At 35.7% G+C, this 21,853-nt stretch overlaps 1 protein-coding gene across 2 annotated transcripts in view; it reads left to right on the top strand.

Moving 5' to 3' along the window:
- scat (VPS54 subunit of GARP complex scat) overlaps window positions 1-21,853 on the top strand; it is a 393,993-nt gene that overhangs the window by 246,306 nt on the left and 125,834 nt on the right. For both annotated transcript variants that reach the window (XR_016548906.1, XM_090398663.1), the window contains exon 16: window positions 17,507-17,556. Coding sequence is in view for 1 of the 2 variants with exons in the window: in XM_090398663.1 (XP_090254789.1) it covers window positions 17,507-17,556 (50 nt within the window). In the remaining variant the exon portion in view is untranslated. The remainder of the gene's footprint in view (window positions 1-17,506; window positions 17,557-21,853) is intronic.

Raw genomic sequence — 21,853 nt, forward strand, 5'->3', positions numbered from 1 at the left:
AATAAAGTTACACGAGCAGTAGATGAGGGAAAGGCATATGCTGCTATTTTCTTGGATTTAGCGAAGCCATTTGACAGGGTGCCACATATAAGCTGATATTTAAGTTGCAGCACATGGGTTTGGATATCAGGTTGGTCAACTGGATTCAGGATTGGCTGTCTAATAGGTATCAGAGAGTTGTGTATGGTGTGACAGTTTCAAGGAGGCAGAGGGTTACAAGTGGGGTCCCATAGGGCTCAGTACTGGGACCTATATTGTTTAACCTTTATATCAATGACATTGTCAGTGGATTGCAGGGGGATATTCAGTTGTTTGCAGATGATGTGAAGCTGGGAAGGGTTATTAGTAATAGTGCAGATGTGGTAGTCCTGCAAGAGGATTTGAATAAGCTAGACAGATGGGCAAATGAATGTCAGTTTAATGCAGCAAAATGTAAGGTCTTGAGGTTTAGGACACATCGATGGGATGCTGCATACTCTATTGGAGGAGCTATACTGGAGGAAGTAGGCAAGAGATCTGGGGTTGATGATTGATAGAAACCTGAAATTCAAGGGACATATTGCAAAGGTGGTGAAGGCAACACAGAGGATTGCTGCAATAATGAGAATGAAGCTGACCTGCAGAGATAAAAGAGTTATCATTCCGTTGTATAAGACCCTGATCAGACCACACTTAGATTATTGTTCTCAGATTTGGTCCCCTGGATTTGAAGGGGATAAATTAATCGTGGAAAGGGTATAAAGGCAGATAACAAAGACAGTTTCAGGACTGTTCAATGTTTGTTATGAGGATCGACTGAGGGAATGTGGACTGCAGAGTTTGGTGGATAGAAGGAGGAGAGGTGATATGATTGAGACTTTTAAACTGTTGAGAGGTGGTTGCACTGGGGTGTTCTTTTGCTTGGTTGAACAGCGGGAAGGAGTGATGACAAGGGGCTATCCCTGGAAGTTACGAAAGGAAACTGTGAGCAAGAGGGTGAGGAGTGGTTTCTTTGCATGGAGGGTGGTTGAACCGTGGAATTCATTGCCTGACAGAGTGGTGAGAGTGAGAACGGTCAACGAGTTTAATGGTATGATAGACTTTGTATTTCCTAGGAGGAACCTCTCACGATGAGTCTTGATAGACGTGTGTCCTAGGAAGGACCTCCCAATGAGAGTCTTTTGATTCCTTGGAGGCTTAAATAATAATAATAATAAAAACAGGATAAAAAGATATCCTTGAAGTACGGAGTAATTACTTCGAAAAATTGTTAAATGAAACAAGCAGTGATGACAGCACTGTGGTAATATTTTGAAATTTAATTATTCATCTTAATTAAATATTTCTTTGTCAATATATCTCGGCTGTCTCGCCTTTGTATTAATTCTACTCTTTTTTGTTATCTTTCCCATGTTTACTTTAACTTCTAATTCTCTGTCAAGTACTCTTTACCTTGTTCTAACTTAAGCAGATTAATTTAGTCCCCGCTTGTGATCCCTTATATTCCTACAAGCATTAGCACTGTTAGTGAAAAGGCTTCTAGAATAGGCAGCTCACAGTTACAGTTAACTATTTCCCAAGCAATATAATTCAGGGAAAATTTGTTTTTCGACTGCACCACCTTGAATTGATGTTATAGCATGGGAAGATTAGTTATAACACTTATAGAATAGATCACTTTCTAAAATAATACCTTAAATAGTCAGTCATGGCAATTTCTCTAATTTAAGCACACAGGTTCAGTTACTTTTGTGAGATGGTGCCTTGGTCAAAAATCAGGCAATAGTTTTTAGCAAACAAAACATGTTTATTTTACCTTAAGTACTATACAATATAATAAACATCAAACAATTTCTCTCCAATGCCTATTTTAAACCTAAATCGTGACCTTACAATTTAGGCCTGCAATTCACAATTCTTGAATAACTTGCTTAACAAACTCTAGGCAATTACTGGCTGTTACAATCAATATCATTGGCTGACATTCAATAAATATACTAGCTAATTTTCAGCCTCAATTACTCTTACAGTGACTCATACAACTATTTTACCAAAGCTATGTTCAGCAGACATACAATTCTTAATCACCATCTCAGCGTTAATACATTAGAATCTACTCACAAATTTGTAGAAACATATACAGTCCTACCAGTCTTGAAGATTTGTGGCGGTTCTGCTAACTGCTTTTCTTGGTTCTATTTCCTAGTCTTTGCTGAATGGCTTTTGGCGGTCGTCCGGGATTTGTAGCATAGCTCATGGTCGGTTTTGGACCTGTTGTTGGCGGCGCATATCTGGTCACATGTAGCATGTTCCACTACTGAAAATACATCTCCATAGAATGATCTGCCTCTCCTGGGTTTTCCCGGTGCCTAGGGGTTCACGATCCTACGATGAAATATGGGTGTCCGAGCAGGCCAACGGACTGCAGCAAGACAAAAAAAAAAAAAAAAAAAAAAAAAAAAAAAAAAAAAAAAAGACCTCTCAAAACTTTCCTATTTCCGAACAGAAGTTCGCTCTAGGTTCTCTTTTATAAGCTTCAGAAGCTCCTTGTTTTTAGGGTCGGAGACCCCTGATTCTATATCTGAATAACCTTCAATACCTTTGTTTACTTTTAAGTAGCAAACATAATCTTTTCTAATCCTTTTAACTTAAAGAATTACTTTTAACATAATGTTACATCAAACCAACATAATGCACAATTTTAACCTAAAATTATAAAAATTTTACAATAATTTTTATAATTTCTATATCATTCTTTTTGTTAGTTAGCGTTACAAGTTTACAATCAGCATTTCTCCTTTAAAATACAGCAATTTACAATTTTGTTCCTTCCACATGATTTATGACCCCTTTAAAAATCGATGTCAGAAAATCTTTATATAAAATTTCACCGCATCGAATGATTGAAGAAAAAATAAAAGAGTTTGAGAACAGAACCAAACCTTGGAGATTCACTGGCAAGCCCTGAAGAAAACACTGATTGATTCAGCCAGAGTGGCATGTGGTGAGGTTGTCTGTAAGGATAGAAAAATCAGAACTTGATGGTGGAAGGCCTCTTTAACTTAAAGAGGCAGTGCTCTTAGAGAATACAGAGACAAATGTAAGAAAGCTAAACACTGTGTAAAACTAGCTAAACAAAAGTCATGGGAGGACTTAGGTAAGAACATAGAAAATAAATATCAAGAAGGTGGCAAGATATTCTGGAGGTTGTTGAAGAAGCTCAGAAATGGAGGAAAGAATGCTGTAAAAGGAATTAGAGAGGATGAAGGTGACATGAAAAACAGGAGAAAAAGATATCCTTGAAGTATGGAGTAATTACTTTGAAAAATTGCTAAATGAAACAAGCAGTGATGACAGCACAGTGGTAAAATACACTGACCAGGCATGCAGCCAGAAATACATATCCATACGTGAAGTAGAAAAAGCCATCAAAAGCCTGAAATGTGAAAAGGCAGCAGGAGCAGATGATATTCAATCAGAAATGCTGAAGTATGGAAGTATAAAAGTTTTACAGTGGCTGCACTGCATAGTTCAGATGATTGGAGTTGAGCTCTCATAGTACCCATATATAAAAAGGGAAATAAAACTGATGTGAGATTTACAGAGGTATTTCTCTAGTCGTGTTCCTGGAAATATTTAATAATATAAACTGGACAAACCTTGGTATAAAAATTAATAACAGAAACTTAACACATCTAAGATATGCAGATGGTATCATAATTTTTGCAAACACTCCAGAAAACCTTAATATAATTTTTTGGAAAGAGTCTCTTCATATACATACTTAGGTCATCATATTGACCTAAACTGTGGACTCCAAAATGAAATAAATAGGAGAGTTCAACTTGCCTGGAGTGCATTCAGAAAATTGAAAAACATTTTTCAAAACCATGATGTCCCACTCTGTTTAAAAAGGAAGACATTTAACCAGTGTATACTCCAGTCATCTCCATATGGTTGTGAAACTTGGTCGCTAACAAGAGCACTGGCAAATAAATTAACAACTCATAGTAAAATGGAGAGGTTGATGCTAGGCATCACATTAAAAGATAAGAAGTGAAACACCTGGATAAGAAGCCAGTTTCGCATCACTGACATAATTCTTCACCACAAGCGACTAAAATGTAAATGGCCAGACATTTATCCAGAAGAGAAGACGAGCGATAGACCACCATACTTACGAACTGGATTCCTAAAGAAGGGAAACGAAGCCGAGGACGTCCTAAAAGAAAGAGGATTGATTACTGTCAGAGTTTATTGGGGAAAGTTGGTCAACCATTGCCAAGAACAGAGAAAGGTGAAAAGAACTGGAGGAGTCCAGCAGTGGACAGAAAATAGCTGGAAAGAAGAAAGATGCCTGGTAAGATATATGTTAGTATACTTGAGAAAAGGTTGAGAAGAAATGTGGAAGGCCAAATAGAGGCTCTCAGGATCAGATTTTCATTTTATAACAGATAGTTGAGAAATCATGGGAATATAACAAAGATCTGTATTTAAGTTTTGTTGATCTGGAAAAGGCATATAACAAGGTGCCAAGAAAGAAGCTATTCAATGTGCTATAGTTATATGGTGTTAATGAGACATTATATCAAGCAATACTTAGTCTTTATTTGAGTTATAAGTCAGCAGTTAGAATTGAAGGAAGTACAGGAAGATGGTTTAATGTTAAATCTGGTGTCAGACAAAGATGTACTTTATTGCCGCCCTTATTCGTTACCTATATGGATCACATTATGAAGGAAAGTGGTACCAAACCTGATATCAAAATTGGAGATGTTGAATAATTGTTGTAATAGATATGGCATGAAGGTCAGCATTAAAAAGACAAAGACAATGGAAATAGGTAGAAACATTGAAAATGTCAACTGCATTGAATTGAGAACCTATAGAACAAGTAAACATTTCAGCTACTTAGGCACAATTTTTAGTGAAGATGGTAAATTAAATATGGAAATAGACAACATAATCAACAAAGCTGGTATGGTAGGAAGTCAACTGAATAAATTTATATGGAATAAGAGAGAAATTAGCCAAAACACTAAATTAACTGTATACAAGACAGTATTCAAGCCGATTTTAACTTATGGATGTGAGGGCTAGGTCAGAAGTAAAACCTTGACCAAAGACTAGAGACTACACATATGAGAGTCCTGAGAAAGATTAGGGGCATGAACAGATGCCATCAATGGCAATATCTTATTAAAAATGAGGATATTAGAAAAGAACTTGACATTATCAGCATCCAGGAATGTGTTAGCAGATCTAATCTCAGGTGGTATGGTCACTTAAACAGAATGGGAGAGGAAGGATTAGGAAAACAGGTGTTCTCTGCCAGATTTGCAGGAAAAAGATCCAAAGGAAGACCAAGATGTAGGTGGATTGATACAATAAAAAGTGCCTTAGAAGATAGAAATATAAGATCTGATAATGTTGGAGTCTTGTCAGGTAACAGACTGATTTGGAGGAAAATTGTAGATAGGAAATTAGTAATGATGTAATTTTTCATGTGGTACTATCATATCCTGCCCACACCTTGAGGGTATATATCAGGAATTTGATTATAATTATTATTACGAGCAACTCCAGGGAGTCCTTAGACTCATCGAGGGAGGCCCTAAACATCATGGCCACACAACTGTACGACATTTTCACAGTATCTATCATACCTAGCCTTGAACTCGCTCACCATCATAGCACCCACAACAGACTATGGCAGCTTATTCCACTCATTTACCACTCTAAAAGTAAAGAACCCAGCTGTAACGCCCTTGCTAATCACACTCTTGCCCAGCTTCCATACATGTTCACTAGTTCTGCCACCACCAGTCCTGATCTCAAAAATATCCTCTGAATTAATCCTATAGAAACCCTTTAGCAATTTGAATGTCTCAATCATATCTCCTCTTTTCCGCGTATCAACTAATTTCTACAACCCACAAATCTTCAACCTGTTCTCATAAGGTTCATTCCATAGACCTGCTATCATCTTGGTCACTTGCTTCTGGATCCTCTCCACCTTCTCCCAATTAAGAAGAAACCTAGGTGACCAAATCTGGGCACAGTATTCGAGATGAGGTCTTATCAAGGCTCGGTACAGAGGTACAATAACTTGTTTGTCTCTGCTCGTCAAAGTATTTTTCAACAACCAAGTGAGTTGATGAGCTGATTTAGCCACTTTTGCAATGTGCCCCTAAACTTCATCTCCCTATCCACCAACACTCCCAAGTCCCTGGCCTCATCAATCTCCTGGAGTACAGTTCCACCAATGTGGTATACTGCTGCTAATCTTTTCACCCCAAAATGCATAACCTTACATTTTCTCACATTAAATTAATATCCATTCTCCTTAGCCCACATCTCCACTCTATCCAAGTCATCCTGCAAGATTTTGACGTCTTCTGCATTCACTATTGCCCTACCTAACTTTGCATCATCAGTGAACAAATGAACTGTTCCTCTTAGATTTTTCCCTATATTGTTAATGAACAAATTAAACAGCAGTGGTCCAAGAACAGAACCCTGCAGCACACGACTAGTCACAGGCTGTCTTTTGGACTCTACTCCTGAATAAACTACTCTTTGATATCTCTCTATCAACCACCCACCTATCCATCTCACCAACCCTATATCCATTCCCATATGTTGTAGTTTACGGATTAGAATTCCATGTGGTATCCTGTCAAATGCCTTAGCCAGGTCCATCAGTATCACTGTAAACTCATTAGCCTTATCCAGTTCACCCGTTACTGTGTTATAAAACTTGAGCAAGTTACTGAGGCATGATCTACCCTTCACAAAGCCATGCTGTCCCCTGTACAGTATCTCATTTTCATCAATCCATTCCTGTATTTTTCCCTGGACTACTTTCTCCAAGACCTTGACAATGACTCCTGATATGCTAATCGGTCGGTAATTTGCAACAGTAGTCTTGGATGCTCCTTTATGCAGCGGAACTATTTTCCCCTCTTTGCACACCTTCGTGACTAAACCAGACCCGAAACTCAGATTAAACAACATGGCCAAGGGCACTGATAATTCTTTAGCCGCTTCACGTAAAACCCGTGCCGGTATACCATCCAATCCCACAGATGTATTCACATTAAAGTTCTGTAATAGACTATTCACCCCCACTTCATTCATCACAATTCCCGTATAAACTAATGGTTCCTTCATTTTTTCAATGTCACCACCTGGATGATATAATCTTGCAAAGTGCTCGCTCAGTAATTTCACTATATCAACTGATTCAGTGACCTCCTTACCATCGTCATTCCTTAAAATCATTCTGCCGTGTACAGTTTTTTTTTTTTTTTTTTACTTGCAGCATATTAAAAGAACTGTTTGGGATTCTCTTTAAATTGCATAGCTAGTTTCCTTTCATAATTCCCTTTTTGCTTTTTTTACCACACTCATTACCCTTTTGGCCTGCGCTTTATACCGTTTGTGTGCCTGCAGGTCACCTTTCTCTTTAAATTCCTTTCACAGTTGTTTCTTTTTTTGCAGCTCAAGCTTAATGGTGTTATTCATCCATTTAACCCCTACTTGTTTTACTATTCGGACCCTAGGTATACAGTCAGCCATAATCTCCTGCAAATGCTTCTTGACCACTTCCCATGCTCTATCAACATCCAGCCCTTGCAGTTTTACATGCCATGGCACCGATCCAAGCAATCTCCTAAGCTTGTCGTACTTGCCAGCATGGTAATTCCACATATACCCTGTCTTAATCGACAATTCCACACCTTTAGCCACCTCCCAGGTCAGACCTTATGATCACTCTCACCAATAGGTGGCAACATGGTCATATTCATTACAGTCAAATTCTCAGATGCTATTATCAGGTCAAGCACTCTCAAACCCCTAGTATTTTCAATTACATGCTGTCTCAGATAGTTATCCCTTGATAATTGAATAAAATCCATTTCCTTCCTCACATGTGTCCTCTCCTCCTTCCAATCAATGTTACCATAGTTGAAATCTCCCATAATAATTACCCTCCTTCCATTCATTTCATCAATTTGTTTATGCATACTATCTCCACCATCTATTCCATCACCTGGTCTATAGCAGCACCCCAACTGTATATTTTGCTCTGCCAGTCTCAATCTCACACCAAATAGCCTCAAATGAGCTCTTTTCACTATCCTGCAATACAATTTCAATTCTCCTTGGCTGCAGTTCATCAGCTATCATCAATAACACTCCTCCCCCCATTTGATTCTCTCTGTCCCTCCTAAACACACTATAACCTACACATTCTATCCCACTAACTGTATCACCTTCCGTCAGCCATGTTTCACTAATGCCAATAACCTGTGGCTAGGAAGAGCCAATCAAAGCCAAAAATTTTTCCTTCTTGTTCCTAATACTCCTGGCATTAGTATATATGAAATGCAGAGGTCCCTTTGTCCCACCCCTATCTTGATGCGTTATTCTAACTATTCCATTCCGATTTCTTGTTCTTAGTACTTGCTCGGGTACATTATATACATTCTTACACTCAACTGTCTCACTGATGTCCACATATCCACTTCCCTCCCTCCTTGGTAGTTCTAGTTTCCCTGGTTCTGCACATCCATTTTCACTTCATTCAGCAACACTTTTTCAAGTCTCCCCACACCAAATCCATTCAAATGCAGGCCATCCATCTTGTATAAATCCTTTTGTCCATCAAACTCATTTAACACATCCACGAATTCCACAATACACAGTCTGCATAACCTGCGCATAAAGTCATTTGCAATTATGGCCCTCCTTCTAAACTCCTCTCTGTTGTACTGTGGCAACAGACTCACCATCCTAATTCTGTCACTCTTTTCTTTCGCTACCTTTAAGAATACTTTCAAGTCCTCTCATAAAAAATTTATCTCCTTTCAATTCATTCGTACCTGCCACAACTATCAAGTCTTTCACCCTCTGTTTTTGTTCTCTAATACTCTCACTTACATCCTTAAAAATTTTGCACCCGGTAAGTACGATTTAGTTAAACTCCCATCTATCACTCCTCTTAATAACGAGTCACCATACAACACTTTTTCCTTCATTTCTGAAACTCTCCCACTCTTACGCTTATTTTTCCTTTCAAACACTTGTTTATTTTCGTTAGCCGATGCACTCTGGAAAGAGTTTTGCAGGTGCTCCAACTGCCGCTGCGCACTGTGTATCCCTGCGCGCAACCTAGCGATCTCACTCCCTACAAATAATTCCTCATTTTTTTCATCATTTAAACCATTTTCTCTCTCTGTATAGTTGCTTTCAATCTCTCTTTGATCACTGCTCTCATTGCCATCTTGTACAACATCGCAATTCCCTATCAAGCCACTATTTTCATTCACATTCTGGCTTTCTTCAACCATAACTATCTCACGACCTGACACATACTTCAATTCCTCACTTTTCTTACACTTTCTGCACATTCTCCCACCACCACTGTCACTTTCCATCCAAACTCCAGCCTCCTTCGGGAATGCATACACCCTACACACATCACATTGGACAAACTCCCTCACATTACAGTTTTTGAACAAAGGTGTCATATTTTTGGACGCCATCATCTTACGTCGCATTGGCGCCATGTGCTATTCTCTGAAACATATCGTTAAAATACTAAGTTAAATAAAACAGAATTCACACCAAAATCACACAGACACAACAAGCTACCAAAAATAAACAATTCTACGTTAAGATTTAAACCAATATTCCAATTTTCACTCCAAATTATACTTAGCTTTCGGGAGCTCTCTGAAAACACTACACACCATGTAGCCCTCTAGCTGCAACAACCTCAAATGATGATATATATGGGTTTAAATTCGGAAGAAGGCGAGTTCAGAAGCCTTAAGGTAGCAGCCCTACCACTGAACTATTCCATCGTCAGGCTAGTCCCCTGACATGGAGAACATAACCATACTTGTAAGCTGACAGAAAAAGATAATCGGATTGAATCTATGAGAAACGACCCTGGAATGGAAAAGGGAAAACGAAAATGGAAACGACAAAATATAATACACATAGCAAACTGGAATGTAAGAGGAATAGCATATAAAGAAATAGAATTAGACCAGTTATTAAATGAAAGAAATTTTAAAATAGCAGTAATCACTGAAATAAAAAATAAATTAAAAGGAACTATGAGAACTGAAAATTTTAATGTGATATACAGTGGAGTCGACAGAGACCAAAGAGCACAAGCAGGAGTCATGATTTGGATTCATAACTCCCTTTCAAAACAGTTAAAACATTATAAATTATGGAATGAAAGAATAATAGAAGCTAGAATAAAAATAGATAGAGGCTATTTAACAATAATTGGTTTATATGCCCCAGAAGAAGGAAGAGAACAGGATAATATTGATTTTTATAATCAGCTACAAAACATATATAATAAAATAAATAAAAATGATTACATAATTTTAGCAGGAGACTTAAATGCAAGAATTGGAAACACGAAAATTAATAATAATATAGGAATACATGAAGAACACACTCTAAACAGAAATGGTAAAAAATTGATTGACTTTGTAGTTTATAATAACCTAAAAATAATGAATTCCTTCTATAAACATAAAGACATACATAAATATACTTGGGCAGCAAAAGGATGGAAATCAATATTAGATTACTTCATATTAAATGAAAAGACATCAAAATTTTCACTAGATGTTAGAGTTACAGAGGATATGAAATAAGCAGTGACCATTTCCTTGTTAAAATAAAATTAAGATTACCACCTAAATGGCTACAAGTAACAAGAACAGAAAGAAAAATTGAAACATTTGTTTATAAAACTAGACTATTGAATGACACAAATGTACAATGGCTATATGAACAAAGAATTAACTAATATCTAGATAAAATAAAACAAAATGAAGAAATAGAAATATAATGGCTTAATATAAAAACGATACTAAATGCAGCAGCAAATGAAAGCTTAGGAAAGACCAAAAAATTCAATAAAAGAAAAAACTGAAGATCTGGGATGATACAATCAAAGAAATAATCAAAAAGAAAAAAGAAGCCTATCACAAATGGTTAAGCAGTAAAAGATTAAAAGATGAAATAGAATATAAAAGAATAAGAGCCATAGCTAAAAGAGAAGTCAGAAAAAGACATAGAGAATCATGGAATAAATTTGTTTCTAATTTAGAACATGATTATATAAAATAAGACCCAATGTATATAAGATTTTGAAACACCTAAATGCAGATACCAAAGAAAACATAAAATTAAACACTGAATTGAAATTAGAAGAATTTCTAAATTACTACACAGAACTGTGGACAGATAAATATTTTAAAAAAGACAACTGGCAAACAATTAACGAAAATGAAAAGGAAATAACTGAAGTAGAATTAGAAATCAGCCTGAAAGAAACAAGAAACGGAAAATCACCTGGAGAAGATAACCTAGGTTCAGAACTATATAAATATGCAGGAACAAGATTCAAAGGAAGACTCTTATTATTTTTAAATAAAATTTACTCAACTGGTATCCCCCCAATAGAATGGAAAAAAGCAATTGTGATTCCTATCTTTAAGAAAGGTAATAGAGATGACCCTAAAAACTATAGAGGTATCAGTATACTAAATTCATGTTAATTCTCGTAGACAGGCTTATACGTTGGTTATGCATTATTAAAACACTTAAGGAATAGAACAGCGTAGTTAAGGATATAAATTAAATTAAACTTTAATAAATATTTTCCGATATTTCGGCAATGTCACATTGCCATCTTCTAAAGGAACTTACAAAAAAAAGCATGTGCTCGTAGGCACTACAAACACAGTAACTGGGAATGAAGAGCTGCTTTTTTTGTAAGTTCCTTTAGAAGATGGCAATGTGACATTGCCGAAATATCGAAAAATATTTATTAAAGTTTAATTTAATTTATATCCTTAACTACGTTGTTCTATTCCTTAAGTTTTTTAATAATAAATTCATGTTACAAAATATACAGCAGAATCTTAAATAACAAACTAATGAAATATTTCGAAAACTTTATTCTAGAGGTACAAAATGGATTTAGAAAAGGACGATCATGTATAGACCCAACCTTCTGCCTAAAATTAATAATAGAGAAAAGAAGAGAATATAATTTAGAAACACATATTGCATTTATTGACTTTCAAAAAGCATTTGACACAGTTAAAAGAAACATATTATTTAACATATTAAAAGAAAGACAAATACCAAATAATATCCTAAAAGCTCTCCTAAGTATATATGAAAATAATCAAATACAAATAAGATTAATTCATGAGCTATCATATACAAGAGAGATAAACCAAGGGGTCCGACAGGGATGTCCCCTCTCAGCAACTCTTTTTAATATCTACTTAAATGAAATAATGATAAAATGGAGTAAAAATTTACATCAAGGAATTAACCTTTCACCTACAGTTAACTTAAACACTCTCCTCTTTGCAGACGACCAAATAATAATTACAAATTCTGAAGATAACTTACAGAAAGCTATTTTAAATCTAAATGAGATATCCAAAGATTATGGTATGATAATATCAACGGAAAAATCAAAAACTATGGCCTTTAAAGGACAAGATCCACTAAGAACTAAAATAGTATTAGATAACAAGATCTTAGAACAGGTGAATTCATTTAACTACCTAGGATGTATGATCACTTATGAAAATGAAAAAGATATAAACATAAAAATTACAAAATATTTAAAAATTTCAGGAGTAATTAACTCTATATTTAAACCAAACCTAGTTCAAAAACAAACCAGGCTAAAAGTATACAATACATTAGCCCTACCGGTCTTAATGTATGGAAGCGAAATCTGGACAATAAAACAAAAAGACAAACAAAGATTAACAACAGCAGAAATGAAGTGTATGAGAAAAACTGCAAAGTATACCCTATTTGATCACAAAAGAAAGAAGATATTATGAAAGAATTAAACCAAGAACCAGTAATTGAAAAAATTAAAAAATATAAACATAGATGGATGGAACACGTTCAAAGAATGAAAACAGAAAGATTACCAAAACAAGCCTTAAAGTACAAGCCATTAGGAAAAAGAAAACCAGGACGTCCTCTTAAACGATTCAACGATGACTTCTAAGGCCGGAACAGGCCGTACTAGGCCTAAATCCTTGATACGTATGATGATGATGATGATATATATATACAGGGTGTTCGGGATAAATTTGACATATTTATAATTAATTATATTTTTCCGTAAGTTACATGTATTAACACACACTTCTCTTCATTTAAAAGTTTGGACCCTTCTTCATTCATATACAAGATGGCAGAAAGGATGGATAGCTGGAACCCACCTGAATCATGGAAGAGAATAACTTGTATCATGATGATTCGTGCCCGCCATCAAAATAAGGATATTACGACTGCTGCCCAATGCTCCCTGAATACAGTAAAAACAATCAGGCATGAACTAGAGACTTGCAATGGTGACTACGAGGATGTAGCAAGAAGAAAGATCCCTAGCAGACGATCTGATTGCGTTCGTACAGCAGAATTCCTCGCAAATCTGCAGGAACAGGTGTTGAAGAACCCTGGCATTGGAATTCGGGCTTTGTTCGTGGAGTTGCTAACTGTAGTCAAGCCCTGGATAACAAGGGTAGCCAATGGTAGGCCGTATGTATGGCAGCAGGATTCGGCCCCTTGCCACACCTCTGGGAAAAGTCAAAAATGGTTGTCTGAAAATTTCTACGACTTCACCAGTCCAAATGTTTGGCCTCCAAACTCCCCAGACCTTAACCCCATGGATTATTTTGTATGGGGCGCAGTTGAAAAAGACACCAATCGCACTTCCAGTAATACAAAAGCCCAGTTAATGGATAAAATTAAAACAGTTTTTGCGGCCCTTCCCAGGGAGACTGTAGCATCAGCTTGTTCGAGGTTCCGAAGCAGAATTGAAGCCGTGATCGATGCTAATGGTGGTTATTTTGAGTAAATCTTGTTGATAGTATTGTAATTAACTCTGCCTGTAATGTTTTTTTGTCAATTCATTAAATTTAATAGATACAAAGAAGATTTTCTTTTTCCTTACGAAACTGTCAAATTTATCCCGAACACCCTGTATATATTCACTGCGTTGTGGTTAGTATGTATGTAATGTTTTAAATACATTTTTTAGGAAAGTATTACCCTTTAATTCATTGTCTTTTAACCTTTTCACTGCTGAGCTCGAATTATCTCAAGCAGCTTAAGAATGGCATCCTTGCTGAGCTTGAGTATACTCAAATGCACTTTTTTATTTAAAAAAACTTTTCCAAAACAACTTTTAAACATGTTTGAATCTTGTGGACATGTGAGACGTCTATTATGAATGTAATAGTTAAATTCAAGCACTCCTTCTGGAAGAAAATATTTGTACTTTTTCCCATAACAGATGAATTCTCCCAAATGATATGTCATATGGTGAGTAGTAAACCAATGGATAGTGAAAATAGAGACTAGTGCATGCTGACTATAAGTCATACTAAATTGCCTGAAATTATCAGGAAAAATATTTAGATTGGAAAGACAAGCAGCTAATAATGAAGTCCCAATTGTGTAAAAGAATACAATAAGATTAAAAAACGGTTGGAATGTCAGATACGATGAGTAGTTCTACTGAATGTTTTTGTTATGACTTGGAGTGGTAAATAAAGTTCTGTTTTTACATCCTGCACATAAATTCTAAATTCTTAGACACTGTATGAAGTAAATACAGTGAAAAACATATTTGGAGGTTTTCAACTGACTCTCAGAAAAGAAATTTTTCAAATCGTCCATATGCTGTGAGAGCATTGACTACAATATTATATTACATTAACTGTAAGTTTTAGTTGAAATGCATTATTTAATTTAAATGATAAAAGAAAATAAGCCAGCAAGGAGAGTTTGGCCAGTTTATATATTCCCAGCATCGAAGGGTTCATCAGCACTTTGCACAGTTATATTTTGCACAAAACTATTATTCGCACTTTGCTACAAATAGTAGTTTTGTAGATGATATATAGTCTATCCATCTACTTCACGCAGAATTTTATTTTACTGTTTCAGGTAGTAATCGGCATTCTTTAACATGACTCCTCTTATGTACCAAGCAGAGAAGTCTTTTCTTTAAAAAATGCAATAAAATCCAACTTATATTCCGAGGTTTAGTTAGCCCTTTGTTTGCATTTGCATGATATTCAATACTTAAGTTGTCTTAAGTTTTTGTATAGTTTTAAAATCATTCATAATCAAACATTGATAGTCAGGTTGGTTGAGTAGGTAGTGTCTCTTTTCCAACTAGAAGTTGTAGATTCAAATCCTGTTGTGAGTGGATGTTTAAGAAAGTCTTTAGATGATAAGTGATTTTCATCGCTTGATATGAGACTACCTTTCCCTGTTTATTGGAGTCCTGAGGTGACTGACTTTGAAAACATTTCATCTTTGGTCTCCAGGATAAGGTTTTTCCTCCATTCTTCAAATTTGCTATAGGTTATCAATCCATAACAGGATTGATAGAAAATAAATAGAAATATTGTTGAAATTTAATATTTCAGTGTTTATTGTAAACTCAACCTTTTTTGAAAACCAGGGCTAATGATAAGTAGTATAGGAATATTTGGCATTAGGGTGGATGCCAAGGAATCAGTGTCAGAAGGGTGCCAGTGATAGAATACTTAACCAATTATCAGAATTATCACACTAAAAAAAAACATATAGCTATGAATTTGCCTGGGATGTCAAAAACTGTAACCAACGTAGATTATGCCACTTTTAATTTAATGATTTCGGAATGCTTGCCCACCCACTATACTGTAGATTTAGAGTGGCATGTATTAAACAGCTGACCTTGATGGATGAATTTGATGCTTGAAGTATTCATCGCATCACTTTATGAGCATGCTAAAAGTGAAGATTGAGAGAGTGGAAGAATATCTAAGTAAGGAAATGTAATAGAGAGAAATTGATGGAGAAGGAGAGGAAAAGTGTATATGTACTTTATTTTATGCGAATCCCATCCACAAAAAGATCTTAAACATAATAGTACTTTGGAAGGGCTGAAGCTTAGATAATCCTGGAACCCCACTACAATAGAGGAGAACAGACATGCTACTTTTCAAACCTGTTCAGTCCTCAAGTAAGCATGGTGGCAGTAGCACACCAGGTTAGGAAATTTTGCATACTAATGCGTCTTGAAGAGAACAGTCATGTCTTTATTATATTGAGGATGAACAGTTTGCTGTGCTCTTGTTAATGGTGGCAGTGTGTGTGTGTAGGGGGGTTCTCTCTCTCACTCACTCTCTCTCTCTCTCACTCACACACACACACACACACACACACACTTGTTCTAGAGATGATTTTGGGTCGTGCTATTTACTTTTTTTTTGCTTGAACACCATGACTATGATTTCCATGGTTCAAAGTATGGAATTGCATAGCTAGGCTTTTATTTGGCTGAATATGCTAAGTTTCATTGGTTAAAGAGCATAACTGTCATTTGTGATCACTAATGGATCAAAGCTAGATAATCGCAAGGTAACAATGTGCAGTACTGAGCAGGAATTTTGATACCGTGTCCAGTCCTCACTATTATTATTATTTAGGCCTCCAAGGAGTCAAAAACCCATCACAGGAGGTCCTTCCTAGGAAACACAAATCTATCAAGACTCATCGTGGGAGGTCCCTCCTAGGAAACACAAAGTCTATCATACCACTCCTTCAACTCATTGGCTGATCTCGCTCTCTCACCACTCTATCAGGCAATGCATTCCACGGTTCAATCATACCTCCATGCAAGGCTTGCACTGTTAATAGGTAATGCTGAACAAACAAACATTGATAAGTTAGTAGTTTGGAACCAACTTAACCAACTGAAATATAATATGGACTCAAGAAGTTAGAGCAGTCCTGGGGAAAAAAAAATCATATTGAAAGCTAAGGGTATGTTTAAAAGGGAAAAAAAAAAGGCATAAGGTATTGGTAATAGACTCCAGAACATTTTACCACATATAGATGTGGTAAAATGTTCTGGAGTCTATTGAGAGCTTAGAAATGATAGAGAAAAAAGAATAAGATAATAATGATTATGACCTGACAGATAAAATTAATTTGTAGGAACATTGTTGATAGAAAGCTGTCATAATGTCCTTGTACATACACCTTAAGTTTTGGTTTTCTTAGTAACTGATTGTATGGGCAATGCTTTAAGTAGTTACTAATCCTTATTTTTCTTTTTTTCCCCCCTGTTTGAGTTTGAGTATTAGCCAGAGATTAACAAGAAATTGTTGATTTCCTACCCTTGAAATACTTGCATTTTTGTGCATTAGTAAAATTACATTTCTCATTTTGTTTAAGGTGTGATACTCATAAATAAATATATTAATTTTAATAAAACTACTGATGTTTATTAATGATACAGATATACTTTGAGAAAAAGTTTTACAAATAAAACTTTCGCAAACAGTATTATGCAGACAAATCTATCACATTGACTATCAATAAACTTGTCAATTGTGAAGAAAAGTCTTACTCTTTTTTTCTTTTCTTTTTTTTTTTTTTTTAGTGTGAGAGGTTTGTAACTCGTTTTCATGAAGAAAGGAAGACCAAGCTTGGGTAAGTCTTATTTAAAAAAAAATGGCATAAAAAGATTCCTAATTTTTTTTGAATGCAAGTTAACCAAGAGCATAGTTATTACCTCCTCTCCTTACCACGCCACCTAGATTTTGGTAAAACCCTAGCAATATTATTTGGTCTTAACAGGCCATTGGATATAATGCATAAATGGAAAAACTACAAAAATGTAGTTGTCAACATCTCCATTACTGAGTGGTTTGATCAAATGCTTGGGAAAGATGCTTTGTTTCATCACCTGTGTGTAACAATGAACTTCATTAGGTATTTTATAGGCAAGAGTAAGTTCGTCATTCTTAGCAGACTGGTTTTTTTAGGTCAGATAAACTAGTCTGTGAGCACATAACAGTTAATAGCTATAGTAAATTATCGGAATTGTATTATCCATTTCTTGTACCAGGTTCATTTGAAATGCAGTTTATTTCATCTTAACAGGCTAGTAGATGTAATGCATGATTGGAAAAAAAAAATACAAAAATATACAGCTTTTATAAATAGATATCTTGAGGAGTTTAGTTTGAGACTAGGTGTGGATGTGTTATTATGAAGCTTCTGCAAGGTTGGTGCTGTTTTGATTTGTTGAGTTTTCTTATATTAATTGATTTATTTTTAGTATATTGTAGTGTTTAGTGGATTTATTGTTTTTAGTAATATGATTGTTGCTGTATTGTTAATTTAAGATAGTCTTGAAAATGTAACCAAAAACCCATCAGAACAAAGAATGTCAAAAGCATTAGTTACTGTGCAGCGTGGCCATAATTAAACTTTCCCTATTCAGAGCCTTCTGTAGCTCGATCTAACAACCAGAATGTCACCAAATTTGGTAGCAAAACTAATCAAGACATGAGAAGAAAAATTCAGCAAAAAAAGTTTGTTTGCAAAGTAGCCTATAGAGGAAATATGGCACTGTACAGTGTAAAAATAAATAAATAAAAAAAATAACAAAGACAAATGAAATGAAAGATTACCTTTTTGTGTTGACTTATGATAACACAGCACTGAAACATTTAATATCGATTAATATAATTACGGCTATTATAGCCTGTTTTTGGATTATTAAAAATGTATTAAAATAAGGAGTGTTCCTTATTTTAATACATTGGTTAACATTACTCAAAAAAGATAGTCCCAGTTTCCACATAAAGATATTCTTCTCCTTCGTCCCCCCCCCTCCCCCCCACAAAAAATGCGTCCCTAAACAAAATAATATATATAAATATATATTTATATATATATTATTAATAGTAACCTGGGTTTCCAATCTTATTTCCCACGTCAGAACGCACCCCCATGTCTCCCCCCCCCCTGTTTAAAACAACCTTCAGCAAGATCTTGGAATTGGAAGGCATCATAGAACCAAAAACAAGATATGTATAAAATTATTTCCACCTCTCTTATTCTGCCATATTGTCTTCTATACTCACCCATAATGCCCTAAAAATATATATATATACCCCTTTTTTGAGTAATGTTAGCCAATGTATTAAAATAAGGGACACTCCTAAACAAAAACAGGCTATAATAGCCGTAATTATATTAATAGTGTTTAAGAGGAGTAACATGGGAATTTTCCCAGAAACTATACTTAATTTAATATCGATTTAATTTAGCACAGTAATTATGGTATTACAGTTACTGGGGCATGAGTGTTGTCACAAACATGTTGCACAACTCGAGCACATTGAGTTCACTTGTGCAAAAGAGGACCTGGTTCAATGTGGTCATCATTCTCATGGACCAGAAATTGCATCTGGATACAGCATTCTTAACAGCAGAACATAACATGTCTGAAGGAACATTCATCACAGTCTGTGATATATTGTCCTTTAAGGCTGCCAAGTTTGAGACACCGCTCTAATAGACATTGGCCTTCAGGTAACCCTACACCCAAACCAAAATTCACATGGAGTAATATCAGAGGAGTGAGTGGCCATGCAACTGGAAAGAAGCAACTAATCAGAAGAAGCAAAAAGTCTTTTTACTTGGTTATAAACAAAATTAAAGATGCCAAGAAATCATCATCATCAAATTCCTGACATGTACCCTCAAGGGGTGTACTGGATATGATAGTACTACATGAAAAATTTACACCATTACTAACTTCCTATCTACAATTTTCCTCCAAATCAGCCTATTACTTGTCAAGACTCCAATATTATCATTATTAGATCTTATATTTCTATCGTCTAAGGCACATTGTACCGTATCAATCCACCTATATCTTGGTCTTCCTTCCACCTTCTTGATAATTATTTTCTATGTTCTTGCCAAAGTCCTCTTATGACTTTTGTTTAGCTAGTTTACACAGTGTTTCGCTTTCTTACATTTGTCTCTGTATACTCTAAGAGCAAAAGCTGACTTATTTGCCAGGAACTTTTGATATGATTTTTTCTTTTCCTTCTTTGCCTCTTTAACTTCCTGTGTCCACCATGGAGTCCTGATTTTTTTTATCCTTGCAGACAACCTCACCACATGCCTCTCTGGCTTGTGGTGAGGTTTTCTTAAAGAAAACCCTGAATCAATCAGGGTTTTCTTTAAGACTTGCCACTGAATCTCCAAGGTTTGATTCCTGTTCTCAAACTCTTTCATTTTTTTCTTCAATAATCTTTGTCTATTTTAGTCTACAATTCACATCTGAGAGCTGCTCAACTTTTATTCGCTTTAAAACTTTCTTACATGTTATTCTTTTCAATATGAAATTCAATTTTATCCTGCTCAAGACTAAATAGTGATCGCTTCCAATTTCAAATCCTCTGTACACTCTGGTGTCCTGCACCAGGGAGAAAACATCACTATCAACAATAACATAGTCAATGAGACTTTTCTTATTCCTTGCCTCTTCTCTGTATGTGACTTTGTGCACATTTTTATGTTGGAACATGGTGTTAGTAATAACCAATCCATGTCCTGAGCAGAAATCCAACAGGTATTTGCCATTATTATTAGGTTTGCTCTTTTCTCCAAATTTTCCCAAAATATTTTTGTATGTCTGACAATCATTTCCTACTCTTTCCTATTCAGATCCCCAACAAGGGCCAACTTTTCCTTTTTCATTGTGTGTCAGTTGCTTTTTCTAAAGCATCAAAAAATTCCTCCACTTTCTACCTTAATAGAACCTTCTGTGGGACCATAGGCACAAATAAGTCTCATTGTCCAGTTCCCCATTCTCATATTTGGCCACATCACTCTACTTGAGACAGCTTGCCATTCAAGAAGATTAGCTTCGTATTTTGTGTTGAATACTATGGTACTCCTTCTTTTCCTTGACTGTCATTGCCTGAATATAACATTTTGTATTTATTGCTCAGAAAGATCTCACCAGTTTTTGTCTTTTTTGTTTCAGTCACCCCTATTATGTCGATCTGGTAATTATCTAATTCCTCAGCTAGCTCCATTTCTTTGCCATGCAGGGTTCTTATGTTGATTGTACCGATCTTTAACTCTGGCGATGTTCAGTTGGGGTGTGTTTTCAGATTTGTTCCAGTAACTGACTTTTCACTCTTCACACTGGTTCCCTGGCGAAAACAATGGGGGGCCTTGTTTAACCAGGCGATGCCCCAGCCGGCATGAAATTTTGTCATGTTGTACCATCATTTTTTATTTTGGTTTAACCAATAAGAATACAATTTGGTCGGCTAAATCCCAAATTGCCAGCCCATCCTCGTTCGTTCAGTATTCAGGTAGATACCCAACAGGGTGTACCACGAGAAGGTGAGGATTGGATATTAGTTCAGAAGCCCTGGTTGGTTCTCTGCATTCCTTTAAAGGCTATGTGTAGGTCTCCTCTCAGTTATACAGCTTTGACCCTTAAGCACCCCCCCCCCCTCCTTTATCCAAGTGTAATTGCATGTTAAGTGTCTTCACAACCAGGCTGTTTGTATTTAGATGCTAATGACTTCACATTAATTTTGTTAGTATCCCATAATGCACTCATCCTTTTGGGTGTTTATAACTCTTTGCATTGTGGAGAAAACATCAATGACTTTGTATTAAAACTAAGGAAATTAATAAAGTCATTAGCCTCTATATTCAAGTAGCCTAGCCATGAAGATAATTCACATGTGAACTTTTGTTTGCTTACCACTTGGATAAAGGATTAAACAAGAATATAAATTCTTGGCATCTTTAAAAAAGGTGTATGTTTATATTGGATTATTATTCCCAAAGTATGCACCATCTGCATATGATAATACTTTATTTTCCTTCATGGTCAAGGAAGTTATTATGCCTTGCACATCATATAAATTCTCAGCTTCCTCTGAAAAGTGTTCTAGAATCA

The sequence above is a fragment of the Typopeltis vanoorti genome, chromosome 10 (genome assembly GCF_054136105.1).
Source record: "Typopeltis vanoorti isolate ZY-2024b chromosome 10, IOZ_Tvanoo_1.0, whole genome shotgun sequence".
Taxonomy (NCBI): domain Eukaryota; kingdom Metazoa; phylum Arthropoda; class Arachnida; order Uropygi; family Thelyphonidae; genus Typopeltis; species Typopeltis vanoorti.